General features: G+C 39.9%; 3 protein-coding genes across 6 annotated transcripts in view; 1 reads left to right on the plus strand and 2 right to left on the minus strand.

Moving 5' to 3' along the window:
- Positions 1-2,230: 2,230 nt before the first annotated feature.
- LOC121587987 (heat shock protein 70 A1-like) lies at positions 2,231-4,521 on the minus strand. The gene has a single exon (XM_041905417.1). The coding sequence runs from the start codon at positions 4,342-4,344 to the stop codon at positions 2,425-2,427; it is 1,920 nt and encodes a 639-aa protein (XP_041761351.1). The 5' UTR covers positions 4,345-4,521; the 3' UTR covers positions 2,231-2,424.
- Positions 4,522-4,622: 101 nt separating this feature from the next.
- LOC121587986 (calcium permeable stress-gated cation channel 1) lies at positions 4,623-10,011 on the minus strand. 3 transcript variants are annotated; one of them, XM_041905415.1, is made up of 2 exons: positions 9,024-9,133; positions 4,623-8,190 (listed from the first exon to the last, which is right to left on the minus strand). In XM_041905415.1, exon 2 carries the CDS (start codon positions 8,163-8,165, stop codon positions 5,913-5,915), a length of 2,253 nt encoding a protein of 750 aa, XP_041761349.1. In that variant the 5' UTR covers positions 8,166-8,190; positions 9,024-9,133; the 3' UTR covers positions 4,623-5,912. The 3 variants fall into 3 exon arrangements, with proteins under 3 accessions (XP_041761349.1, XP_041761348.1, XP_041761347.1); XM_041905414.1 differs by lacking the exon at positions 9,024-9,133 and adding an exon at positions 8,838-9,002 and having other exon boundaries at positions 4,770-8,190; XM_041905413.1 differs by lacking the exon at positions 9,024-9,133 and adding an exon at positions 9,845-10,011 and having other exon boundaries at positions 4,771-8,190.
- A 3,784-nt stretch (positions 10,012-13,795) lies between these two features.
- LOC121590189 (translin-associated protein X) overlaps positions 13,796-21,278 on the plus strand; it is a 53,384-nt gene continuing 45,901 nt past the window's right edge. Inside the window, exons 1-2 of one of the 2 annotated variants that reach the window (XM_041909639.1) lie at positions 13,796-14,219; positions 17,784-18,519. In XM_041909639.1, the coding sequence (XP_041765573.1) occupies positions 13,984-14,219; positions 17,784-18,486 (939 nt within the window). In that variant the 5' untranslated portion in view covers positions 13,796-13,983 and the 3' untranslated portion in view covers positions 18,487-18,519. Of the gene's footprint in view, positions 14,220-17,783; positions 19,426-21,278 lie in introns of those variants that run through there. The other variant, XM_041909638.1, reaches the window with a different exon arrangement.

The raw sequence follows: 21,278 nt of genomic DNA on the forward strand, positions 1-21,278 counted from the left end.
AAATCTTTAAAATCAAACAGACTTTTAGTACAGTTTACCATTCACAGACAATAGGATCATTAGAAAGAAATCATAGATGTCTAAACGAATACCTAAGAAGTTATACAAACGAACATCATGATGACTAGGACGATTGGACAAAATTTTACGAATTTGTTTACAATACAACAGAACACACATACACAAACTACACACCATACGAACTAGTGTTTGGAAGAAAAGCACATTTACCACAAGATATATTCAAAACAAAAATAGAACCAGTTTATTATATTGACGATTATTATTTCGAAATGAAATATAAACTCCAAAAATCAAACGAAATAGGCAGAGAAAATTTGATAAAAGCAAAGCATAAAAGACATCAAATCTTAAATTGAAATACAGTGCCGATCATTATGCAGATAGGAGATCAGGTAAATTTGGAAAATGAAAACAGAAAAAAATAGATAAAACCTACATTTAACACAGTAGTAAGTGAACAAGGGCCTAATTACGTAATACAAAACAATACATCAAAGAAAATCTCTACAGTACACAAACCAGACTAATTGAGTACACAGGAGAATAACTTCAATCATTGTGATTCATTACGTTATTCTATTAAAGGGGGGGAGGTGTAGCATATCTGTTATACAGAACTTATTATAATACATACTATCAATTATAGATACATTGTAACACACTTCGGAAAGCCAAATCACACCATTGCAACACATTCATTATAAAACATAAGCAAATCAATCCACACGATAGCAACACACCCAGACCATACCGTTAATAGAAAAAAAAAACAATTGAGACACATTTATCGAAAAAAAACCGAAACGCGCAGCATAAGCAATTCAAGCGTCACCACAGCAAAGCAGACAAACTGAGAACACATAGCAACTTATCGTTGAAAACGCAGCGTATGCAAAGACCGGCGAACACACCGGTTCCTTGGCTAGAACAGTTGAAACTTTCCAGAACATTTGTAAAAACACTAAAAGCGCAGCATAGGCACAACATGACAGACACCTCACTCCGATCTTCTTCTTCTTTGGCTCAACAACCGATGCCGGTCAAGGCCTGCCAACACACTTGTGGGGTTGGCTTTCAGTGACTTATTGATTTCCCCCCATAGCAGGATAGTCAGTCCTACGTATGGCGGCACGGTCTATTTGGGGCTTGAACCCATGACGGGCATGTTGTTAAGTCGTACGAGTTGACGACTGTACCATTAGACCGGCACCTCACTCCGATACAATGTATAAATTGCACCTCATATCAATAACCTTTAATTAGCACAAAAACACATTCCAAAACCAAATGTAACCAAATGTAAATAACATCTAATAAGTATAAATAAAACCAATTCCGATAGCAAGAGAACAGATTCGATCGGACTGTCAAGATAGGATGTTACGCTGCCTAAAAACTTCGCCTTCCAATTTATTTCTAGAGTTTAGTTATGTCCCCCTACCCAAGTTAAGGGTTCTAAACTCCAACATGTCCAGTAAGGGAAACCCCTTCCGGGTTTCTATGATCGCCTGGACGATCAAGTGTTGAAAAGTCCACTTCGAACAAAGTTTTATGGATCAACATGAGTTCTGAAACAGTTTATCTAATTGTGAATCTTAAACGTCACCTGGAAATATACGTTGTTTTTTCCAACATCCTTTGCAAACATCCTTCTTCTTCTTCTATTTGGCGTAACGTCCATGCCGCGGACATGCCGGCCTATACATAATTTATTACCACACAGCCGGATAGTCAAATCCTTGCTACGGGGAGACGGTCCATTCTAGGATTGAACCCATGACGGGCATCTTATTGAGTGGTTCGAGTAGACGACTGTACTATGGGACCGCCCCTAACGGCAAACATCCTAAAGTTCCTAAATACCCCCGAAATTATCTTGCATAACCCTGTGACGACTAAACAACATGGGTTCAAGCCCTAAATGGACATAATAATAACATACATAATAACAGTAACTGTAAACAATTGACTAAAATAAGTGTTTGGTTACAATGACAATACTCTACAAAGTCAAATATGCTACCTAATCGAGATAAGTAACTATATTGCCTGACTTCAATCAAAATATATAGTTTAAGTTGTTCACAGGGTGTGATAAGGGAATTAACATAATTTTGTGATGCTCAATTCAATGGTAAACCGATCCCCATTCCCAAATTTGTGTGATATCGCTCTGATTGCTAAAACATTGCATTGCACTGCAACATCTAGTTTCAATTTTCTTTTTATTCAACGAGGAACTTACTTGCTGATACAATAAATTACATTATGTTATTATTCTCTATTTGTCTAACTTACACATATTTACACAGTCTTCTTTTGAGTGGGGCCAGTCTCCGCCTACGATAATGGCCGCTTTGCAATACTGTCATCTAATCTACTCCTGCCTTCTTCATCATCTTAGTCCACCTCCTCTACCGTGGGGCCCGCGCGTCCGCCGAACCCGCCAGCCTGCTGGCCACAGCTAGTCGGGGATGGACCGGCTCCCGATTGCTGATGCAACTTCGTCATGATCGGACTGCAAGCCCGCGTCAGCTCCTGCATTTTGTGATCGTACTCTTCCTTCTCTGCCATACTGTTGCCGTCGATCCAGCGCAGTGTCTCGTTGCACCGTTCCTCGATAGTTTTGCGATCGCCTTCGCTCAGTTTCGAGCCGGCTGATTCTAGCGTTTGCTTGAGACTGAAACAGTACGCCTCGAGCTGATTGCGAGCCGCGACTCGCTCCCGTTGCTTTTCATCCTCCTCGCGGAATTTCTCCGCCTCGGCCAGCATGCGATCGATATCCGCCTGCGACAAGCGGCCCTTGTCGTTCTTGATCGTGATGTTTTTCTCCTTGCCGGTGCTCATTTCCTTCGCCGATACGTTCAGAATACCGTTGGCGTCCAGATCAAAGGTTACCTCAATCTTTGGCACACCGCGCGGTGCCGGCGGAATGCCTGATAGGTCGAACTGGCCCAGCAGATTGTTGTCCTTTGTCATGGCTCTCTCGCCCTCAAACACCTGAATCGACACTCCGGGCTGGTTGTCCGCGTAGGTCGAGAAGGTCTGCGTCTGTTTGCACGGAATGCGCGAATTTCGCTCGATCAGCTTCGTCATCACTCCGCCGGCCGTTTCGATTCCAAGCGACAACGGAGCCACATCGACCAACAATACATCTTGGATCTTTTCGTCCTTGTCTCCACTAAGAATAGCCGCCTGGACGGCCGCACCGTATGCTACCGCCTCATCCGGGTTGATCGACAGGTTCAGCGACTTGCCGCAGAAGAAGTTCTGCAACAGCGACTGCACCTTCGGGATGCGGGTCGATCCACCTACCAGCACGATGTCGTGAATGGAGCTTTTGTCCATCTTTGCATCCGACAGGGCCTTCTCCACCGGTTGCAGTGTCGAGCGGAACAGATCCGAGCACAGCTCCTCGAATCGTGCTCGGCTGATCTTTGTGTAGTAGTCGATTCCGTCCATGAGGGCATCGATCTCGATCGTGGCCTCCGTGCTGGAGGAAAGCGTCCGCTTCGCTCGCTCGCATGCCGTCCTCAAGCGTCGCAGTGCTCTGGCGTTCTTGGACACGTCCTTCTTGAACTTGCGTTTGAACTCCTCCACGAAATGGCCCACCATTCGGTTGTCGAAGTCTTCGCCTCCCAGGTGTGTGTCACCGGCTGTGGCTCGTACCTCGAACAGAGAGCCCTCGTCGATCGTCAAAATGGACACGTCGAACGTTCCTCCGCCGAGATCGAAGATCAACACGTTGCGCTCGCCCTTCAGGTTCTTGTCCAAACCGTAAGCCAATGCGGCCGCCGTCGGTTCGTTGATGATTCGCATCACATTCAGGCCCGCGATCGCACCGGCATCCTTCGTGGCTTGTCGCTGGCTGTCATTGAAGTACGCTGGAACCGTGATGACCGCATTCTTCACAGAGTGTCCCAGATATGCTTCGGCCGTTTCCTTCATTTTCGTCAGCACCATCGAGCTGACTTCCTCTGGTGCAAACGTCTTGCGCTCTCCTTTGAATTCCACCTGAATCTTCGGCTTGCCGCAGTCGTTGACCACCTTGAACGGCCAGTGCTTGATATCGGCCTGAATCTTAGGGTCGTCATACCGGCGTCCGATCAGTCGCTTGGCATCGAACACTGTGTTTGTGGGGTTCATGGCCACCTGGTTCTTGGCCGCGTCACCGATGAGGCGCTCCGTGTCCGAAAACGCAACATAGCTCGGTGTGGTTCTGTTGCCCTGGTCGTTGGCAATAATCTCCACCTTGCCGTGCTGAAACACTCCCACGCACGAATAGGTCGTGCCCAGATCGATTCCAATTGCAGAAGGCATCTTGTCAATGCTGTGTCTATTATACTGTATGCACTGAAATTCTTCACTGATAGCGCAGAAAAACTGTTCACGTTTGTGTATCTTGAGTGATAATTCACTATTTCAATTTGTTTGGTTCACCACGTTCTAGTTCACGATAGCTCGCTCTTTACTCTTTGCTTGTTATTTTCTGAATGACGCTCACTGCTCGAAACACGGCTATATATATCAAACCATACAATTTCTAGAATGCTCCACAAGCTACTCGATCCTACTCGAACCTACTCGAGCCACATCGAGTGTGTGCTCGATTGCACGCGAGACTGGTCGAATACGAGCTCGAATCATCTAGCAGTGGGTCTTGGCTGTGCTAAGCTGCTCTCGCGTTACATTTTGTCTCGGCTATTGTGTACGATGAGCGACAACTGCCTACCGCTAACCCTCACCGTAAAGGATATTATTTTTTAGCTGATTTTCAGTTTACCTACTGATTTTTATCATTTAAAATGTTCATATAACTTTTACGCCCATTCTTCCCATTGCGTAGTTGAAAATTTTGATAAAAAACAATTCGTGTATTTTATTTATTCAGTGATTTTCCGGAGTGAGGCTCTTCCTGTACTTTTGTTCTCCGTTTCGATTCAATCATCGCGTGGGGGAGGGGGAGGGAGATAAAACAATGATTATGGCATATTTTGCAAATCATTTTTTGTGTAAAGCAACGGTTTGCAGAAAGTGCCAAAGTTATTAATTAAAATTGCGAGACTGTGTAAAGGGTTAAATTGTCAAGTGGCTTTAACTAGCGTTTTGTTATGGTGCAATGAAAGTCAATATTCTTACTGGTCAAACATTTGGATTAGTACAAGTTTTATTGTTCCTTAAGTTATATAAATCTCTTACAAATAACATACAAGTCTGGAGTCAACATTTCCTTCACTGTACGCTTTTATTACTGTGGACAGGAAATGTTTATTTGCACAAGATCACATTTGCTCGCCGAGTGGAGTTTTTTTCTCTCCATCGATTGGTTCTGCAGGCTAATAAATCAAAAAATAATTTGTTAACAAATTATAACACGAATAGCATAGAAAGAATAACACGTTCTTGGGAATGTGGACAACACAATTTTGCTAATAATTTTACTGGTATACTGAGTCATTATTAACATAAAACTAAATGTGCAATTGGTTTCGATCCAAGAGATACAAAAATGATAATCATAAAGCATACATAAAAGCTGACCAAAACATTCACCACAAACTAAACAAAGAAAATCTGTACTCCAAATGGTTTGATCGATCGCAACTATTGTTTAGAGCTTGTGTCATTCTAGACTTGCACAAAAAGTCTAGTGGTAAAGCGGTGTGCCCATACAAACCAATTTACAACCACGGTGAAGATAGCTAACAGAAAATCTGAGCTGATTAGGTTCCGGTTCTGCACATACATGAAACACGGAATACTGCATTGTAAGCAATCTAGTTGGCTTAACATTTAATATCACTTTCGATCATGCCTACGACCACGGGAGAGGAGAGCATAAAACGGGTGTACAGGGGAAAGATATGGAAGGAAAAGGAGGATGTGCTCTATGCAGTCACACTGACATCGGCATCATTCATCACAATGTTCATAGTCGTGTCAGAACCGTAGCTGAGATGGGACGGGCTATCTGATACCATTCTTCTGTTGATTAAAACATCTGCCACGTAGATCGGGGCCGGTCCATCCAGTTCCACGATGCGTAGTGGCTTTGTGGTACACCGTTTAATCGGTGACATGCATGCGAACATTACGAGAGTGGCGCACAGAGCAAGGATCAGTACGACAGCACGAAGCTCAACCTGTCCAGTGCGCACCACGGCCAATGCTGCCATGATGATCAAAAGCAGAACCACCGAAAATTTGGTCATAGTAACGGCGGTGCTGTGAATTTTACCTCCACTACCTTGACTGATCATATTGGATGGTGCGAACGCGAAAAATAGATTATGCTTGTCGACAAAGTGTTTCAATGTGATGTACACCATAGCAAAAGGCATGATCAGCGGGCAAGCAAGGCTATAGACTGTGCTAGTCGTAAACACCATCACCATCCAAGCATAGTGAATACCGAACGGGAACGTAATAAGGATAGATTTCCTGATGTAAGGTGTTTCAGCTCTAGACTTGGCCGTTGCCAGCTTCCAAAGATAACAAATGAGATCCGGGAAACGTATCAGCTCGAGGGCGGTACCAATGAACGCAGCGGTGATGATATAGTTCACAAAGAACGCACCTTTGTCCGGGAGGAAGATGCATTCCCAACGGTACGTGTCGTTTGATTCAATCGTCCATTGCAGCAGTGCCTGGGCACTTGTCAATCCGAGGGACGGTAAAATCAATATCATGAACAAAAGGTAGCCGAATGTTTTCGTCATGATGAGATAATTTTGGCGCGAACGAGTCCAGTGCGACAACCACGTGTCCGAGTATGCAACGATGACCGGCATCAATGCGGACAAGGACCATAGCAGTAGCGTCGGTAGAAATTCTGACACCAGCGGGCTGATCTTGCTAATCTGTGTTGTGGTATTTTTCGTCAGCGACAGCGTATCCAGCTGATTCACGATAATGACGGGCGTTGTAAGGAAAAAGAGGAACAAAAACAACGCAAAATTAACCGTCGCCCACTTGCAGTACCACTGGGCGGTATCGATGTTAAGATTTTCCCAAAATATATCCGATGGTGCAGGTGCGAAGGACAGATTCCACTCTCGATACGTTCCAGGTTTAAAGTGTAGCATTACGTGTTGTGCCTCGTGGGCCGAATTCAGCGTGACGAATGCAATTCCGAGTGGCTCGTTGAGCGCCGACGCACGCATCCGGGCTACCTCCCCGGCCAGCTGTACCTCGTGGTCTTTATAGTACTCCAATGCGTCAACCTTCTCGCAGCTGAAGCAAGATGGTTGAGCCTGGATCGCGTCACGGTTGCGGTGCGCCTCACAGTAGATCCGAGCATCGACCGTTCGCTCGTACTCCTCTGCCGCTTTGATTAGGCTTGAAATATTGTATGCAAGTTGAATGTCTTCGATCGTCACGTCCGGAAACAGTTGCTGTAGGTAGGTTCGTATGATGGTTTTGCTGCAGTCCCCTTGCGAAATATTAGTCGCCATGATTGTACGCGTCGGTGCCGTTTTGAAAGCGTTGCGGCCCGAAGCACGCCTCATTATCAACACCACCATCGGGACGTAGGCGATCGCAAACACGACGTGTGCCCACATCGACGGCGAATCTGGTTCGAGATTTGAAATCGTTGTGTGTCCAAACGAGTTCTTATCACCACTCAGTGTGCCAGAAAAGTTGATCGGTAGTATGATGGCTATCGAGATCACCGTCATAATGCCCATCACCACGATGAGATGTCGCTGAAAAGATAGATAGTGTACAGCATCCGGGCCGCTGTGCGTAAGTATTTGTTCTTTCGTCAGCCGAAAGGTGGCCACAATCCATGAAAAGCAACCACGATCAATGCTGAGACTGTTGAGCGTATCTGACGTTTCGGTGGAACCATTCATCGCTCCACCACCACCAGGCACGTTGCCGTGGGCATAGAAGAGTTGCGTCCAGCGTTTGTTCTCTCCATGGCTGTTCACTAGCGCCAGCCGCCCATAGTCCCAGGCCTGCTGGCGGAGTAGTGTGAACAGCAGTATTAGGAAAAACCACGCAATCACGTTCAGCAGCAAGGTTTCCGGGATGCCTTCATAGAGGTTTATCAAAATTTTGGTTTTGTTCAATACAAGGCACGCCTCACGGTTGGGTGAATAAACACTGGTCAAGTTGGGGAAGTTTGCATAATCCATGTTAGTACGGCTGACGTTTATGTTCCTAAAATATTAAAAAAAAAAAACATTATTAAGAATTATTGCTGGTACACCTGTAAAAATAGATCTTTGACTCTTCTGGTTGATATTAGTTATGTATCATACTACTCCATTCACGAATCAAATTGGATCAACGAGTTCTAAACCCGAGCTATGATTTCGTTGCATAAAATCGAAATTGCACATGATTTATCGAAAATCGAAACCTACTGAACCCACTAAACTAACTGCAATCCGGAAATCCGATTCGGTAATACCGGCTACATCTCTCCACAAAACGTTCTAAGAATGTTGCACTTAGTAGCAGAGGTAAGCTGAGATTTACGAGGCAGTCTTTTTCTGATAACACACCCCATTGCTTATCGTTCCAGATTAAATTCAGCAAGCGATATTTTACCGGTAGTACATTTGTTAAAGAGTTTAAAAATTCTCATTCAAATTTAAGGACACAAAAACAATATTTCTGCAAAACCCTTCGTTGCATAAAATCGCTATTATCGGTAGTTGAATTACTACCGTTCATGAACAGACCAAGCACTTTTTATCGACACGTCGCAGGTTAGTTTATCGCAATTATGCATGAAGTTCACACTCATTGTCGATAAAAATCGCCTTATCAACACCACTACGTATTAATTATCAGAAACATACTGGTGTTCTTTGCAATGTGGCTGTCCAACTGTCGCAAATGTAGCTCACTACCAAGGAAGTAACCGTTTGCGGAAGCAAATATGACTCATCACGCTCCACTTAAACATAGTCAGCAGCCAACGTTACGCAGTTGCAAAGAAGACTGCACCAAAACGAACGAACAATTCAACGGATCAATCAACGAACCTCGGTGTAGGCTTGATAAGAGAAATGATACAAATCAGTTCCTCTTTCTGGATGAGCTCCAGCAATCTAGACAGCGTATACCACGATCTGTGACCAACCAGCCTTCTTAGATTTGATGGAAATCATTATCAAGTCAGCGGCAAGAGAGCATACTTGAATCTATTTGGCTGCTGCTCGCTCACATCCTGTTGTGGTGTTCGGTCTCAGATTCACTATGGCACGTTGGGTGAAAATAATCATTGCGTCAATATTTCGCCCGAATGCCTCCGCTAGTGCCTTTTTTCAGCTTTTGAGGCCCATTACACACATTCTTCTATCTGAAGCCAATGAAATGCGTGTGATGGTTCCTATAGGGCGGTTTCATGCCAACAACGACAAAAAGCGACATAACTTGAATGAAAAAAATACTTCAACTTTGCTAGCTTATAGAGCGGAGCTGATTACGGAACTAACAAAAAATGTACCACGAATCGGCATGGTTAGATTATCGCACATTGAGTCGATTATTTGTGTTCATCCGGAAAAGTTTCTTCCGTTCTGGCATTTCTTTCCAATCATCCAATGGGCTTTACATAAATAATAAAAGCATCAACGTGTGAAAACGACACGATTCAGTGCTCACTTTTCACTTTATACTTTTATCTTTCTCCTGACACTAATTGTACTAGCGCGGTCATTCGTAAAATGTAACAAAAGGTAAGTATTTTTAGTTTCCTTTCCCACTAGTTACAACGTATGGCACAATCTAGATGATGGGTTCTATGGTTATTCACGGAAATAAATCATCCTTTTTGTGTCGTGCCCATCTTTAAACCACTAACCAGCTTTTTATCAACCGATTCTTCCTGCTTTTTTTCACTATTCACTGCACAGCGACACCACGGTGGTGGCAATTACGGAGAGCAAACCACTTTCCCCGTGGCCAACCTTTGTTTATTACGAGCTCTGTTTGACGTTGTTTGTTGGTCTGTTTTGGACTTTCTAATCTTTTGCGTGACAATTTGGCATTGCACAATGGAAAAGGTATAGGACAACAGAAGGTGCATTAGAAATGTCATAAGTATCGAACACGGAGTACAGTATGTTCTCGAGTTGCGCGCAAAGCCTGTGTAGGAACAAGGTCCCGTAGTGTAGAACGATTTGACAAGTAGTCAAAAGTTCGTTACCGCATATATTTATTTGTCAAACAGATCTGTTTGATATATTTATCTGTCAAAAAAATAATTTATATATCTCGGACATATATGCTGGTATTCAGCCGTACCGGCGAACTCGTTCGTTCCTGGGAACGTTCGCCGCGACACTCATTTTCACTCATTTCATAGCCCTCTAGATAAAAAAATAGAAAAACCGTATAGATTTTGTACTGGCCAACCTAGTGGTACAACCCTGTCCACTCATGAGCGACGAATGTTTTTCGTCGAACGAGTTCGCCGCCCTACCAGCATTAAACGGCTTTGAAGGCATTCAGAAGGCATTTAAGGCCTTAGTCGCCTTAGAAGGCGAATAAAGATTTCAACCGAAACTTTCACGGCTGAAACGGGATCTCTTCGAAATCTTTCAACTTTTTGATTCAACGAGAACAGATAACTTGCCGCCATCTTAGCTTGTTTATATACTGGTTTTGCACCCTCACTAATGTAACTGCCAACTAGAGTAGTGACAACGCTTTTAGTTCCGAACCGAGAAAGCGTGTGTTCAAATCCTAATTTTTATTATCTTTTTTCTGTGTTCATTTCTTTTTAAATTAATATTTTCTTGCTATAATTAGAACAAATCAAATTTATGTGAAGCGAAATTTTAAAAACACCTTTTTAAAAAACATAATAATGACTACCCAAATAGCCAGAATTGCTTAAGCAGCTCATTTTGGCACGCTAAAGATCGCTGCTCTAATTCGCCTTTTGCAGTAGATAAACAGCATCAAAGTTCTATGTGGGTCTTTCAAACAGCGCCTAAGCAGCTTCCTTATGCCACGATGCCAGGGATTATTTTTCTTTGTGTTTTATTTTCAAGTAAGCGTCATCGATGAAATAAACAACAAGATTTTTTTCGTTTAAACACATGTGTATATTTTTTAATCCTTTGTATTGATGAATTACGCAAAATTTTACACAATTTACTGATAATTCACAATCACTTCACTCAATATTCATTCTTCAATTAACGAATCTAACTTGTGCAGCAGCAATGAGATTATTGCCGGCGTCCGTCTTTGGCACTTTGACAAGAGCCACCTTGAACCAATGTCATGCATTAAAAAGCTATAAAGTTCCACCAAGTTCAGTACCTTTTCTTAACAAGCCTTCAAGTTCCATCATGAACCCTACACATAGTGCTAATCAGCCGCAAAGTTCCAAAGAGTACCATGTGCCTGTTAAAAAGCTCCATAGTTCCACAAAGTACCGTCTATCTCTTAATCAGCCACAAAGTGCGACATCGGAACGATTTTTCGTTAAACAGCCCTAAATCAGCTATAAAGTACGAGCTGGCTATTTGGGATATATACGCAATTTGAGATTGCGCATCGTGTATTAATACGGTTACAGAGCGTTTCTACATACACCGAGAATGCAGCTGAGAAAATAACTGACAGCATGCTTTGACAGCGACTGACAGCATTTTCGATGAGAGAATTCTCCTCGGCATGTAACCGTATTAATACACGATGCGCAATCTCAGATTGCGCATATATTCGTTTTATCAAAATATATGTCATTTCGCGTAGCCAACCCTGGGCTATAAACGTCATTTCCATACAATTTCAGATTGCGCCAAGATTGCGCATAAATTTTCAAGATCATATGTCCGAGATATATAATTTTTTTTTGACAGATAAATATATCAAACCGACCCGTTTGACAGATAAATATATGCGCAATCTGAGATTGCGCATCGTCTATTGCTACGGTCACAAGCTATATCGTCTGCGTTTCCCAAGTGCCATAGATTAAGCTTAAACGACTGGAAAATCAAATTCATTAAAAAAACGAAAGCTCGATAGCTTCATTGGTTTACTCCAAAGTCTATATCCCAAATAGCCAGAATTGCTTAAGCAGCTCATTTTGGCACGCTAAAGATCGCTGCTCTAATTCGCCTTTTGCAGTAGATAAACAGCATCAAAGTTCTATGTGGGTTTTTCAAACAGCGCCTAAGCAGCTTCCTTATGCCACGATGCCAGGGATTATTTTTCTTTGTGTTTTATTTTCAAGCAAGCGTCATCGATGAAATAAAGAACAAGATTTGTTTCATTTAAACACACATGTATATTTTTAAATCTTTTGTATTGATGAATTTCACAAAATTTTACACAATTTACTGATAATTCACAATCACTTCACTCAATATTCATTCTTCAATTAACGAATCTAACTTGTGCAGCAGCAATCAGATTATTGCCAGCGTCCGTCTTTGACACTTTGACAAGAGCCATCTCGTACCGATGTCATGCATTAAAAAGCTATAAAGTTCCACCAAGTTCCGTACGCTTTCTTAACAAGCCTTCAAGTTCCACCATGAACCTTACACATAGTGCTAATCAGCCGCAAAGTTCCAAAGAGTACCATGTGCCTGTTAAAAAGCTCCATAGTTCCGCAAAGTACCGTCTATCTCTTAATCAGCCACAAAGTACGACATCGGAACGATTTTTCGTTAAACAGCCCCAAATCAGCTATAAAGTACGAGCTGGCTATTTGGGATAATACAGAGGTCGATTCGTCCAGAACATTTGATCAAAAAGCGTGGGAAAGTTTTGACAGCTGGATGAAAAAGCTTCAATAGCTTCATCGTAGCATACATTGAGGTTTTAGTTGTTGTGCATGCAGTGGTCTGAATGCATTTTCGGTCATTTTTACATCGTTTGTTTGTAATATTATACTTAAAAAAGTGGACGAATATCAAGAAAAGATAGAATTATAGTAAAATTATTGATTATAACAAGATCAGTGCCCAAAATTAGGACGAAATCATGTGCAACTCAAGAGGACCAAAGTTAATAGGCTTGTTCCCTGATTTTGGTCGTTTTTAATTGATGAATTAGTGAAAAAGAGCAGGAAATGTATAGTTACACTAGATTTTGTACAGAAAAAGCACAATTGGCCCTAAAAAGTGTTTGGTTGTGTGGAATCGTTCACAAACTTTTTCATCTAACTGTCAAAAACAAGCTTTCAAAATGGTGGACCAAAATCGAGCTATGCATCGATCTCTGTATTATATAGACTTTGGGTTTACTCAATAGATGACGTACAGTTTGAACTCACTAGTTGAACTTCGATTCCCTGCCAATTATTGAATATAAAATTATAATTATGATTAACAAATTTACCAAACGGATATATTATTTTAATCACAATTACCATTTGAATCAAAGAAGGCTCTTCGATCTAAAACTGCCTGTGATCGTTTCTACATACACAGAGACTGCAGCTGAGAGATGGCTGTGAGAGAATTGACAACCGGTTTCTCACGCTGGTGTGTGTAGAAGTTCTGAAAAGCGCCGAGATGAGACTTTTAAAATTATGTTGAAAAAATCCATTTTAATCGCTAAAATGAAGTCAAAAAAGTTTCGTTTACTTTTTAATAATATTTCTACGATTATTAGACGGCAAAAATGCAAACTATAATTGATCGATCGCTATAAACTGCCAATTCAATTTTTTTTCAGCTCCAGCGTTCTTTACTAATGACACGGACCCAACTCGAGTATCGCGTATCTCGGGGACAGACTGTACAAAATTCAAAAATAAAGGTCTTATGCATTTGTCATTACATTTGACCACTGTTGAACTGTATGTGAGTGCCAAATTATATGCGTCGCATTCGCTTCAGTTCATCATAGATCGTCCATTCGCCGGGAAAATAACACGGCGTCGAACGTTGTTCTTGCTGAAAATTGCGGATTGCCGAAATTCATTCACAATTAGCTATTCTATCATTCTGCGCGAAAAGTTCGGATCCCGAAATGAGCGGATATCGCGGAAATAAACGCCAACATTATGGCAAAGGCAGTGCTCGGCGCGGAAGAGATCACGAAAATGTGGCAGTGGATGAAAATAATCCGATCATACAGTGTTTCCGCGAATATGCTACAATACTAGACGCGAAGCACGACAAATACGAACGCATCGTGAAAATCAGCCGGGATATAACGATCGAATCCAAGCGAATTATCTTTCTCCTGCATACCATCGATCCTAGGTAAGTAGATATATTTGTGTTGTTACTGTGATTGTAGTGCGTATTGTTAATAAGTTCCGCGATATGGTGATCCTTCCGGACCGACCGAAAGGGAAATTCAGGCACTACAGTAAACTACAGGTGTCCCCCGAGATACGACTGGATTTGGGACCGAAAAAAAGTCCCAACGCAAGGCGTAAGTCGAAAAAGTCGCATGTCGAATATCTGTCAATGTAAAATTTATAACCGAAGTTGAAGAGTCGAAATCTATTATATCATGTTTTTTATTTGAAATAATGTTCGATAATGTATTAATTTTACACAAAAAGTCGTTTACACGATATAGATATTCAATATCAGGTAGTTGTGGAATCTTTGGAAATGTGTGTGTAACGGTTATCAGCTCAGAAATTCAAAAATATACATCAATTTCTTCTCGAAGACAACTTTTCAATGTCAAAATCAAAATCGTCGTATCTGCGAATCGTCGTAACTCGAGAGGGTCGTAACTCGGGGGACGCCTGTATATGAATCTACTTGACTTAGAAAATAAAACGATAAAGCACCCATACAAGCTGGGTAATCATTAATTAAGGGGTTTTGTAGATCATACGTAATCGCAAAAGCATAAAATCTACCAAAGACTGGTGGTTTTAAAGAGGTTATAGTTAAAATCATCTACAAACTTTTCAGTTCGCGTGCGGCATTGCTTCGCAAATAACGTTGTACCCATTTCGAAAATCCTTTAAGCTAATGTGTAAACGTTTAAATTACGGTCAATAAGAAAATTTAATCTGAATACATTAAATCCCTACAACATTCTTTTATTGAAGCTAGACTTTAGCCTTAAAACAGTTAAAATTAAAAAAAAAAACATTTTGATCAAAATAGTCAAAATAATAGATTTATTGTTTTAAACCTAATAATACCATCGTTGGCCACATTAAGAGCTTTGCCGGGCTGCATGCGGCCGGCGTGCCGCAGTTTCTAGACCTTTGGTATAAATCAGGGGTCTCCAAACTACGGCCCGTGGGCCGCATGCGGCCCTCAAGAGCCTTTAATGCGGCCCGCGATGACTGAGTAAAGGTTAAATTTAATAGCTTTCTTTTCTGACTAACCAATCAAAATTTATTTTTTAATTCTGAAAGACGAAAATCAAGTTTCAATAAAAGACAGTTCCAGAAATTGTATGTATTTTGCTAGTATTTTCTTATTAAAACGAGATATGAACTTCCACCCATTCTAAAGGTAGCGTCAAAATGGCCTTCGACAATGTTGATTGTGAAGCAATGCGGTCCGCGAACTGAAAAGTTTGGAGACCCCTGGTTTAAATGAAACACAATATGTAAGCGTCAGCATAATCGTGTCCGTCTCGCGGCAATGTGATACTGCGTTGGTTCGCTCGGATACAGTACATACCATTTTGCTGAGTACAGTCTGTTGCCGAGTTAAGCCGTTCTCGACTTACGCGGTTTCAGAAATACGGTTTTTTTTTAACATTGACAAATCTAATGTCAAATCAGCACAATTTACTTCAAGAATTGTCCAATGCAGGAGAAGTTGAAGCTTTGCTAAAATATTTAATCCGCTCAATACACAGAAGTATCAGAATTTTCTGTACGAATCGTATCGAATTAATGATGTAGTGTAGAAAAGTACTAAATTTAATCAAAAATATCGAGTTACCAATTGTATTTTAGTCTAAAAACGTGGTATTCAAATTGCACGGATATTCGAGTTGCGTGGATTCCTCGGGAACGCATAAATCGCATATTTCGGGATCTAGCTCAATCAGGGACCGCAAGTGATCGCCTGCGTTTGCCGAACCACGCCATATATTTCCCAGTTCATGGTTTAATTTACTGCAAACCATAAAATATTAAAGGAAACTTAGAATTAGCGTTGGTAAATTCGCCGCTGTGCACGGATGCTTTGGTTTCAAATGATATGATACTCTTACTCCTGTACCAGACTGGTTTCTGTCACATGCTTTGGAATTTTGCAATTTGTTGTTCAGATTATTGCCTAAGTCAGATTAAAAAATGGTGAAAAAAAAAATCTTACGATACTTGTAATTGAATATGCACCCTTTCATAACACAGTAAAATAGTCTATAAAGTTACCACAACGCTTAAAAGCTGTTAAGCATACGCCTTTCACCAAAAACTAGTCACCAAGCTTTTCCTAAAAATGAGTTCAACAATTTCGATGTTCAATTCGATATATATATTTATTGGTGTAATTACAAAGTCACTTAAAGTCGATTTTTAAACATCAATTTTAGTATTTCCAAAGGGTTGAAGACTTCAAATAATTGTATATTTTTTAAAGTTATTGTCTTTTAGACATCATCTAATTTTCATTTCTAATTAGATAGTGTTGATAAATGCATAATTATAATATACCGTTATCCAATTTTCGGTCGGGCCGTAAGTCTCAGTGAAATACATAAAAAAGGTTTACAATTAAATTGTTTAAATTGTTTAAAAAATTTAAAACATATTTTTTTAAATAGCAATGCTAGTAATTATTTGTAATGCTTGAAATAGTAAAAATAGTAGTAATGCAAGAATGTACTCAAAATGCATGAACTCTTCGGCTAGGTAACATGTGGTTGAAAGTGTATTTAATTATAATTCAAAACAGATTCTTCGACATCACTGATCAATCCGATTGAAAATTCCACAATTGAATTTTCTATGTTATTTGATGATCCGGATGATTTCAAATCAATTTAGTCAAAACTTCGACTATAAAATTAGTTGTAAAATATATTGCGTTGGGGCGGTTTGGTGGTACAGTCGTCAACTCGTACGACGTAACAACATGCCCGTCATGGGTTCAAGTCCCGAATAGATCGTGCCCCCATACGTAGGACTGATTATCCTGCTATGGTAAAAAAGTCACTGAAAGCCACGCTCACTTCATTAAGTGGGTACAGGCAGGCCTTGACCGACAGCGGTTGTTGTGCCAAAAGAAAAAAAAATGTATTGAGACTTTAGGAATCATTACACTATGAACAGACTTTAGATGGTTTTAGCTTTCGTCAATATTTGGAGCTTTTGAAAATATTTCCGTTATTCGCTTCTACTTTTTAAGTGTTTTTTTTTTATCTACAGAAAGCTTAAGGTTCTTATTATTGATGGTTCGATCTTTAAAGTATGAGTTGGTTGGGTAGGTGCAACGATAAAGTATAGATAGTTTTCGTACATTACATACACGTCCATTACATATACGTCCATTACATACATATTACACATACGCATCGAAATTAATACCGATAGGATCATACTCCTCATACTCCGTCAAACTCCGACTCCTGGTGGGGTAGTAAAATGAATCGTGTTACTTTTCACTACTTTAAATCATATACAGATACACACGATATTTGATGCACGCGATCGTCCTATATTTACTGCTAGTAGAGTAAATTATATTGATTAATATGTCTAATTATTAGTGAAGCGCAGAAAAAAAAATACGTTTAACAAAAAAATGGAAAATCAATAAACTATGTGTAGTTAAAAGTTATTTTTTTGATTTCTATTTTTATGAAAAAGTAAAAAAATGTTTCTCTTGTTATAGGAAAAATAATTTGCAAAAAGTTTGCAACGAAGCGAAGGATCGACTGGAAGCTATTTTTCGCAATCATTTTGTTAACATAGCAAAAGAGCTTAAGGACCAGGACCCTTACCAGTATACACGAGCCTACACCAATGGAATGCAAGAATTTATTGAGGCTTACACATTTTATGAATATTCTTGCGGAATGGATATATCGCATTGGGACGCAATTCAGAAGAAGCTGACTTATTCATCGGACCAAAACGTCGATTCAAGCATTGCAGAAAAACCCCTTAATGAGCCAACCGATGCCGAACCTGACGAGCAAAAGAGGTCGAATGAAACCACTGGAGAAACAATGAAGCTGATTTGCTTACTTCATCCCCAAGACTTTGTACTTGGTCTGGGTGATCTTAGCGGCGAGATAATGCGAACGTGCATTAATTCTCTTGGATCTGGAAATTCGGAGAGCTGTTTTCTGCATTGTCGTTTTATGCAGGAGCTATACAAAGGATTCCTAAGCGTGACGTCTATACGGAGCCGGGATTTTTCTCATAAGATGATGACTTTACGGCAAAGTTTGCTCAAAAGTGAGAACGTTTGCTATAATGTGACGGTACGAGGAGGTGAAGCGGCCAAATGGGGAACTACAGATGAAACATCGGGAGCCATGTTCCAGCTGCAGCCTTCAAAGGACGACGACGATGAGGGGGTATACTTTTGATCTGCTGCTCGTGTGTCCTGATTTCAGTATAAGGTAGGGAGATCAATTTGATCATAAGCTTTGATGAAGTTAGTAAATTAGTTCTAAGAGATTATATGAAGTTACATTTCGTATCTGCTGCGCGAATGACAGGAAATGAAAGAGATGAAAAGTTTACATATTCTGAATTTCTTAACAAATTAGAAACATCTTGCGTTTTTCGGCAAATTCTACTTCCCATGGTTGCATAATGTACTTATGAGATTATTCCAGCAAACAGTTTGTTCATTTGGTTTCATCTAAGGGCATTTTCAAAATCCGTTTTCAAATAATATTTTAGGTTGTGTTTTACTAGATTTTGATGTAAACTAAAATTTAAATTTTAATGAAATTTGCTTTCCGCTCAAATTGTGTATTTTTTCACAGGCAGTTAGAGTGTGTAGTTATTCCGTTCCTTTTAGTATCACTGAAAGCGTTATTGCACTAAGGTAAACTGTCTTATAAAAAAAATCCTAAACTTAAACAAATGCTAATAACGAAACGCATCAATTCCTCCATCCCTGATCCTGACTAAGGCAATGAGACAATTTGATTTGTTTTTTTTTTTTATAAATGTCGATTCTTTTGTCGCTTGTGTGCTGAGTTTGACCTGCTTGACCTGATTCCTAGATAGTTTAATCCACTTTAAATGATCATATTAGGGTAGTTAAGGCAGAAAAATCATAAAATACCCTAACAGCTTTCCAGATTAACATTAACATGTTATCATACATTTTCAGGCGATGGTCAAACTTTATTGATTTATAAGAAAAATGTCTTTGTGGGATGGATCGATGGTTATTTAATGGATGATCACAATTCTGGAACGCTACGCTACTGTTTTCTTTCAGAATTGTAAAAAAATCTTTGCACCTTATTCTGCCGCTTAAATAACAAAATATATAGAGGTATTTCTGGTAATTGCGAAATGGAGTACTTTATAATGGGTGATTAAAATGCGTTTTCGATTATTATTATGTTCTCGCTTTCGGCCATACGTCATAGAGATAAAGGAGGTAAAAGAGAGCATTAAACGCTTTCCACCCTTTCATCTAATTGGATTGAAAAAAAAATCCGGTGCAACCGGACGTGGATCGTTTTTCGGACATAGTCGGTATGTCGATGAGTCATTTGCTTAGCTTGTTTTATGGTTGCTAGCAATTTAGTTGATTCTGGCAGCCCTTCAATAAGCAGCTTTTTCACTACCTGCTTGTAGCAACCCTTTTATATTGTTTTCGGGAATTAACTTATAAACTTTTTGATTTTGATCAACCGTTTGCGTTACTATCTGGCAATATGGTTTTCGGTAAGATTTTCTTGCTTATTACTTAATGCATGTATCAATATTTCCAATTGGGTTTATTTGGATAGGATGCAAATATTTGGATTTGGTCTGTTATAGTACGTTGACGAATCCAAAATCGATTGCAATCGTTAATGCATTCTCTTCTTGGAGTGGAGTACATTATAATTATATTTAAGCAGCAGCGTGCTGTTAGCTCTTCATTTGAAATGATTTGAATATCGGATTATAGATTTTTTTTGTATAAACCATATTTTTTGTGACCTTTTATTTTTTATTATAATTTAATAACTTGCATTTAACAATTGTTTACTTGTCACATCTACCGTTCTCTAAGGTTGCAGCAACATTTAGTTAAAGAAAGTAATTTAGACGGTTTATTTACTATTTATGATAATTTTGTCAATCTGCTGGACTGCTGAGAGGTGCAATGATGTTGGAGTTTCTACGTTAATCGCGGATCCATCCGTCCATCTGTTGGACGTGTCTCGTCACATTGAGTCTTCAGAATGCATATGAAAAACATGATGCCTCACGTGTGGAGTCTTTGGAAAACGGGAAATGATCGAATGTCGCTGATTATCGTGGGAAATCGTTGTTAGAAACGTGTCCTTGTGCTTAACGCGACATCGCGCTTAGAGTGTGACACCGTGTTCTGTAGTTCTGTGAGAACAGTTAGATATACATACGTAAGAGCATAACTACAGACTATAATTTACTTCTAATTTTTGTTTGTCTTATGACTTGCCATGATGACAATCTCGTTTGCTGAAACTTAGAACATTTTAGTTTATACAAATTATCTTCAATGATCGATTATTTGCATCGATAGGCTTTATTTATTATTTTATTTGTGTTGGCTTAGATAAAATACTTAAGATTCTTGTACAAGCAGCTCTAAAATAACATTTGTCAACTAAAGGATTTTTTTTTCAACATTTAAAGGTTTAAAATGCACAAGAAAATTTTAATATTAAATAATATAACATTAGATTTCCTTAATGCCTGATTGCTTGGATTGGACTGTGGATGCTAAATTATCATGATGGTACAAACCAGGATGGCCTTATGGTTTGTTCTCTTCGTGAAAATGGCATTATTATTATTATGTTTCCTCTTAACATAATATTTTGCATGTCAATGTAAAGTTCACACTATTTTTTCCAGAGGCTTGTGGTCTGTAATTGATTCAAATTTCAAACCGTTCAACAGGCCAAACGAGAGTCTCAGCCTCTTTTTCAATTTGTGCATTGCGCTTTTGTATGTTTGATAGGTTTTTACTTGCGTATGTCATTATTCTTGGATTTTCTTTGGTATTTGAATTAAAACTGTCTCTAAGCCAACAGGACTTGCATCTGCAATCAAATTTGTTCTATCTGCAATATCAATAAAACCTAAGGTTGATGAATGATGGTTGATGAATGATTATTTCCTTAGCAGGAATTGTGTATCCTAGAATTTTCATTTGTAA

Source organism: Anopheles merus, chromosome 2R, assembly GCF_017562075.2.
Source record: "Anopheles merus strain MAF chromosome 2R, AmerM5.1, whole genome shotgun sequence".
Classification (NCBI taxonomy): Eukaryota; Metazoa; Arthropoda; class Insecta; order Diptera; family Culicidae; genus Anopheles; species Anopheles merus.

What these genes read in the sequence shown, in the direction of transcription:
- LOC121587987 (XM_041905417.1), bottom strand. Translation starts at nt 4,344, where the DNA reads ATGCCTTCTGCAATTGGAATCGATCTGGGCACGACCTATTCGTGCGTG.
- LOC121587986 (XM_041905415.1), bottom strand. Translation starts at nt 8,165, where the DNA reads ATGGATTATGCAAACTTCCCCAACTTGACCAGTGTTTATTCACCCAAC.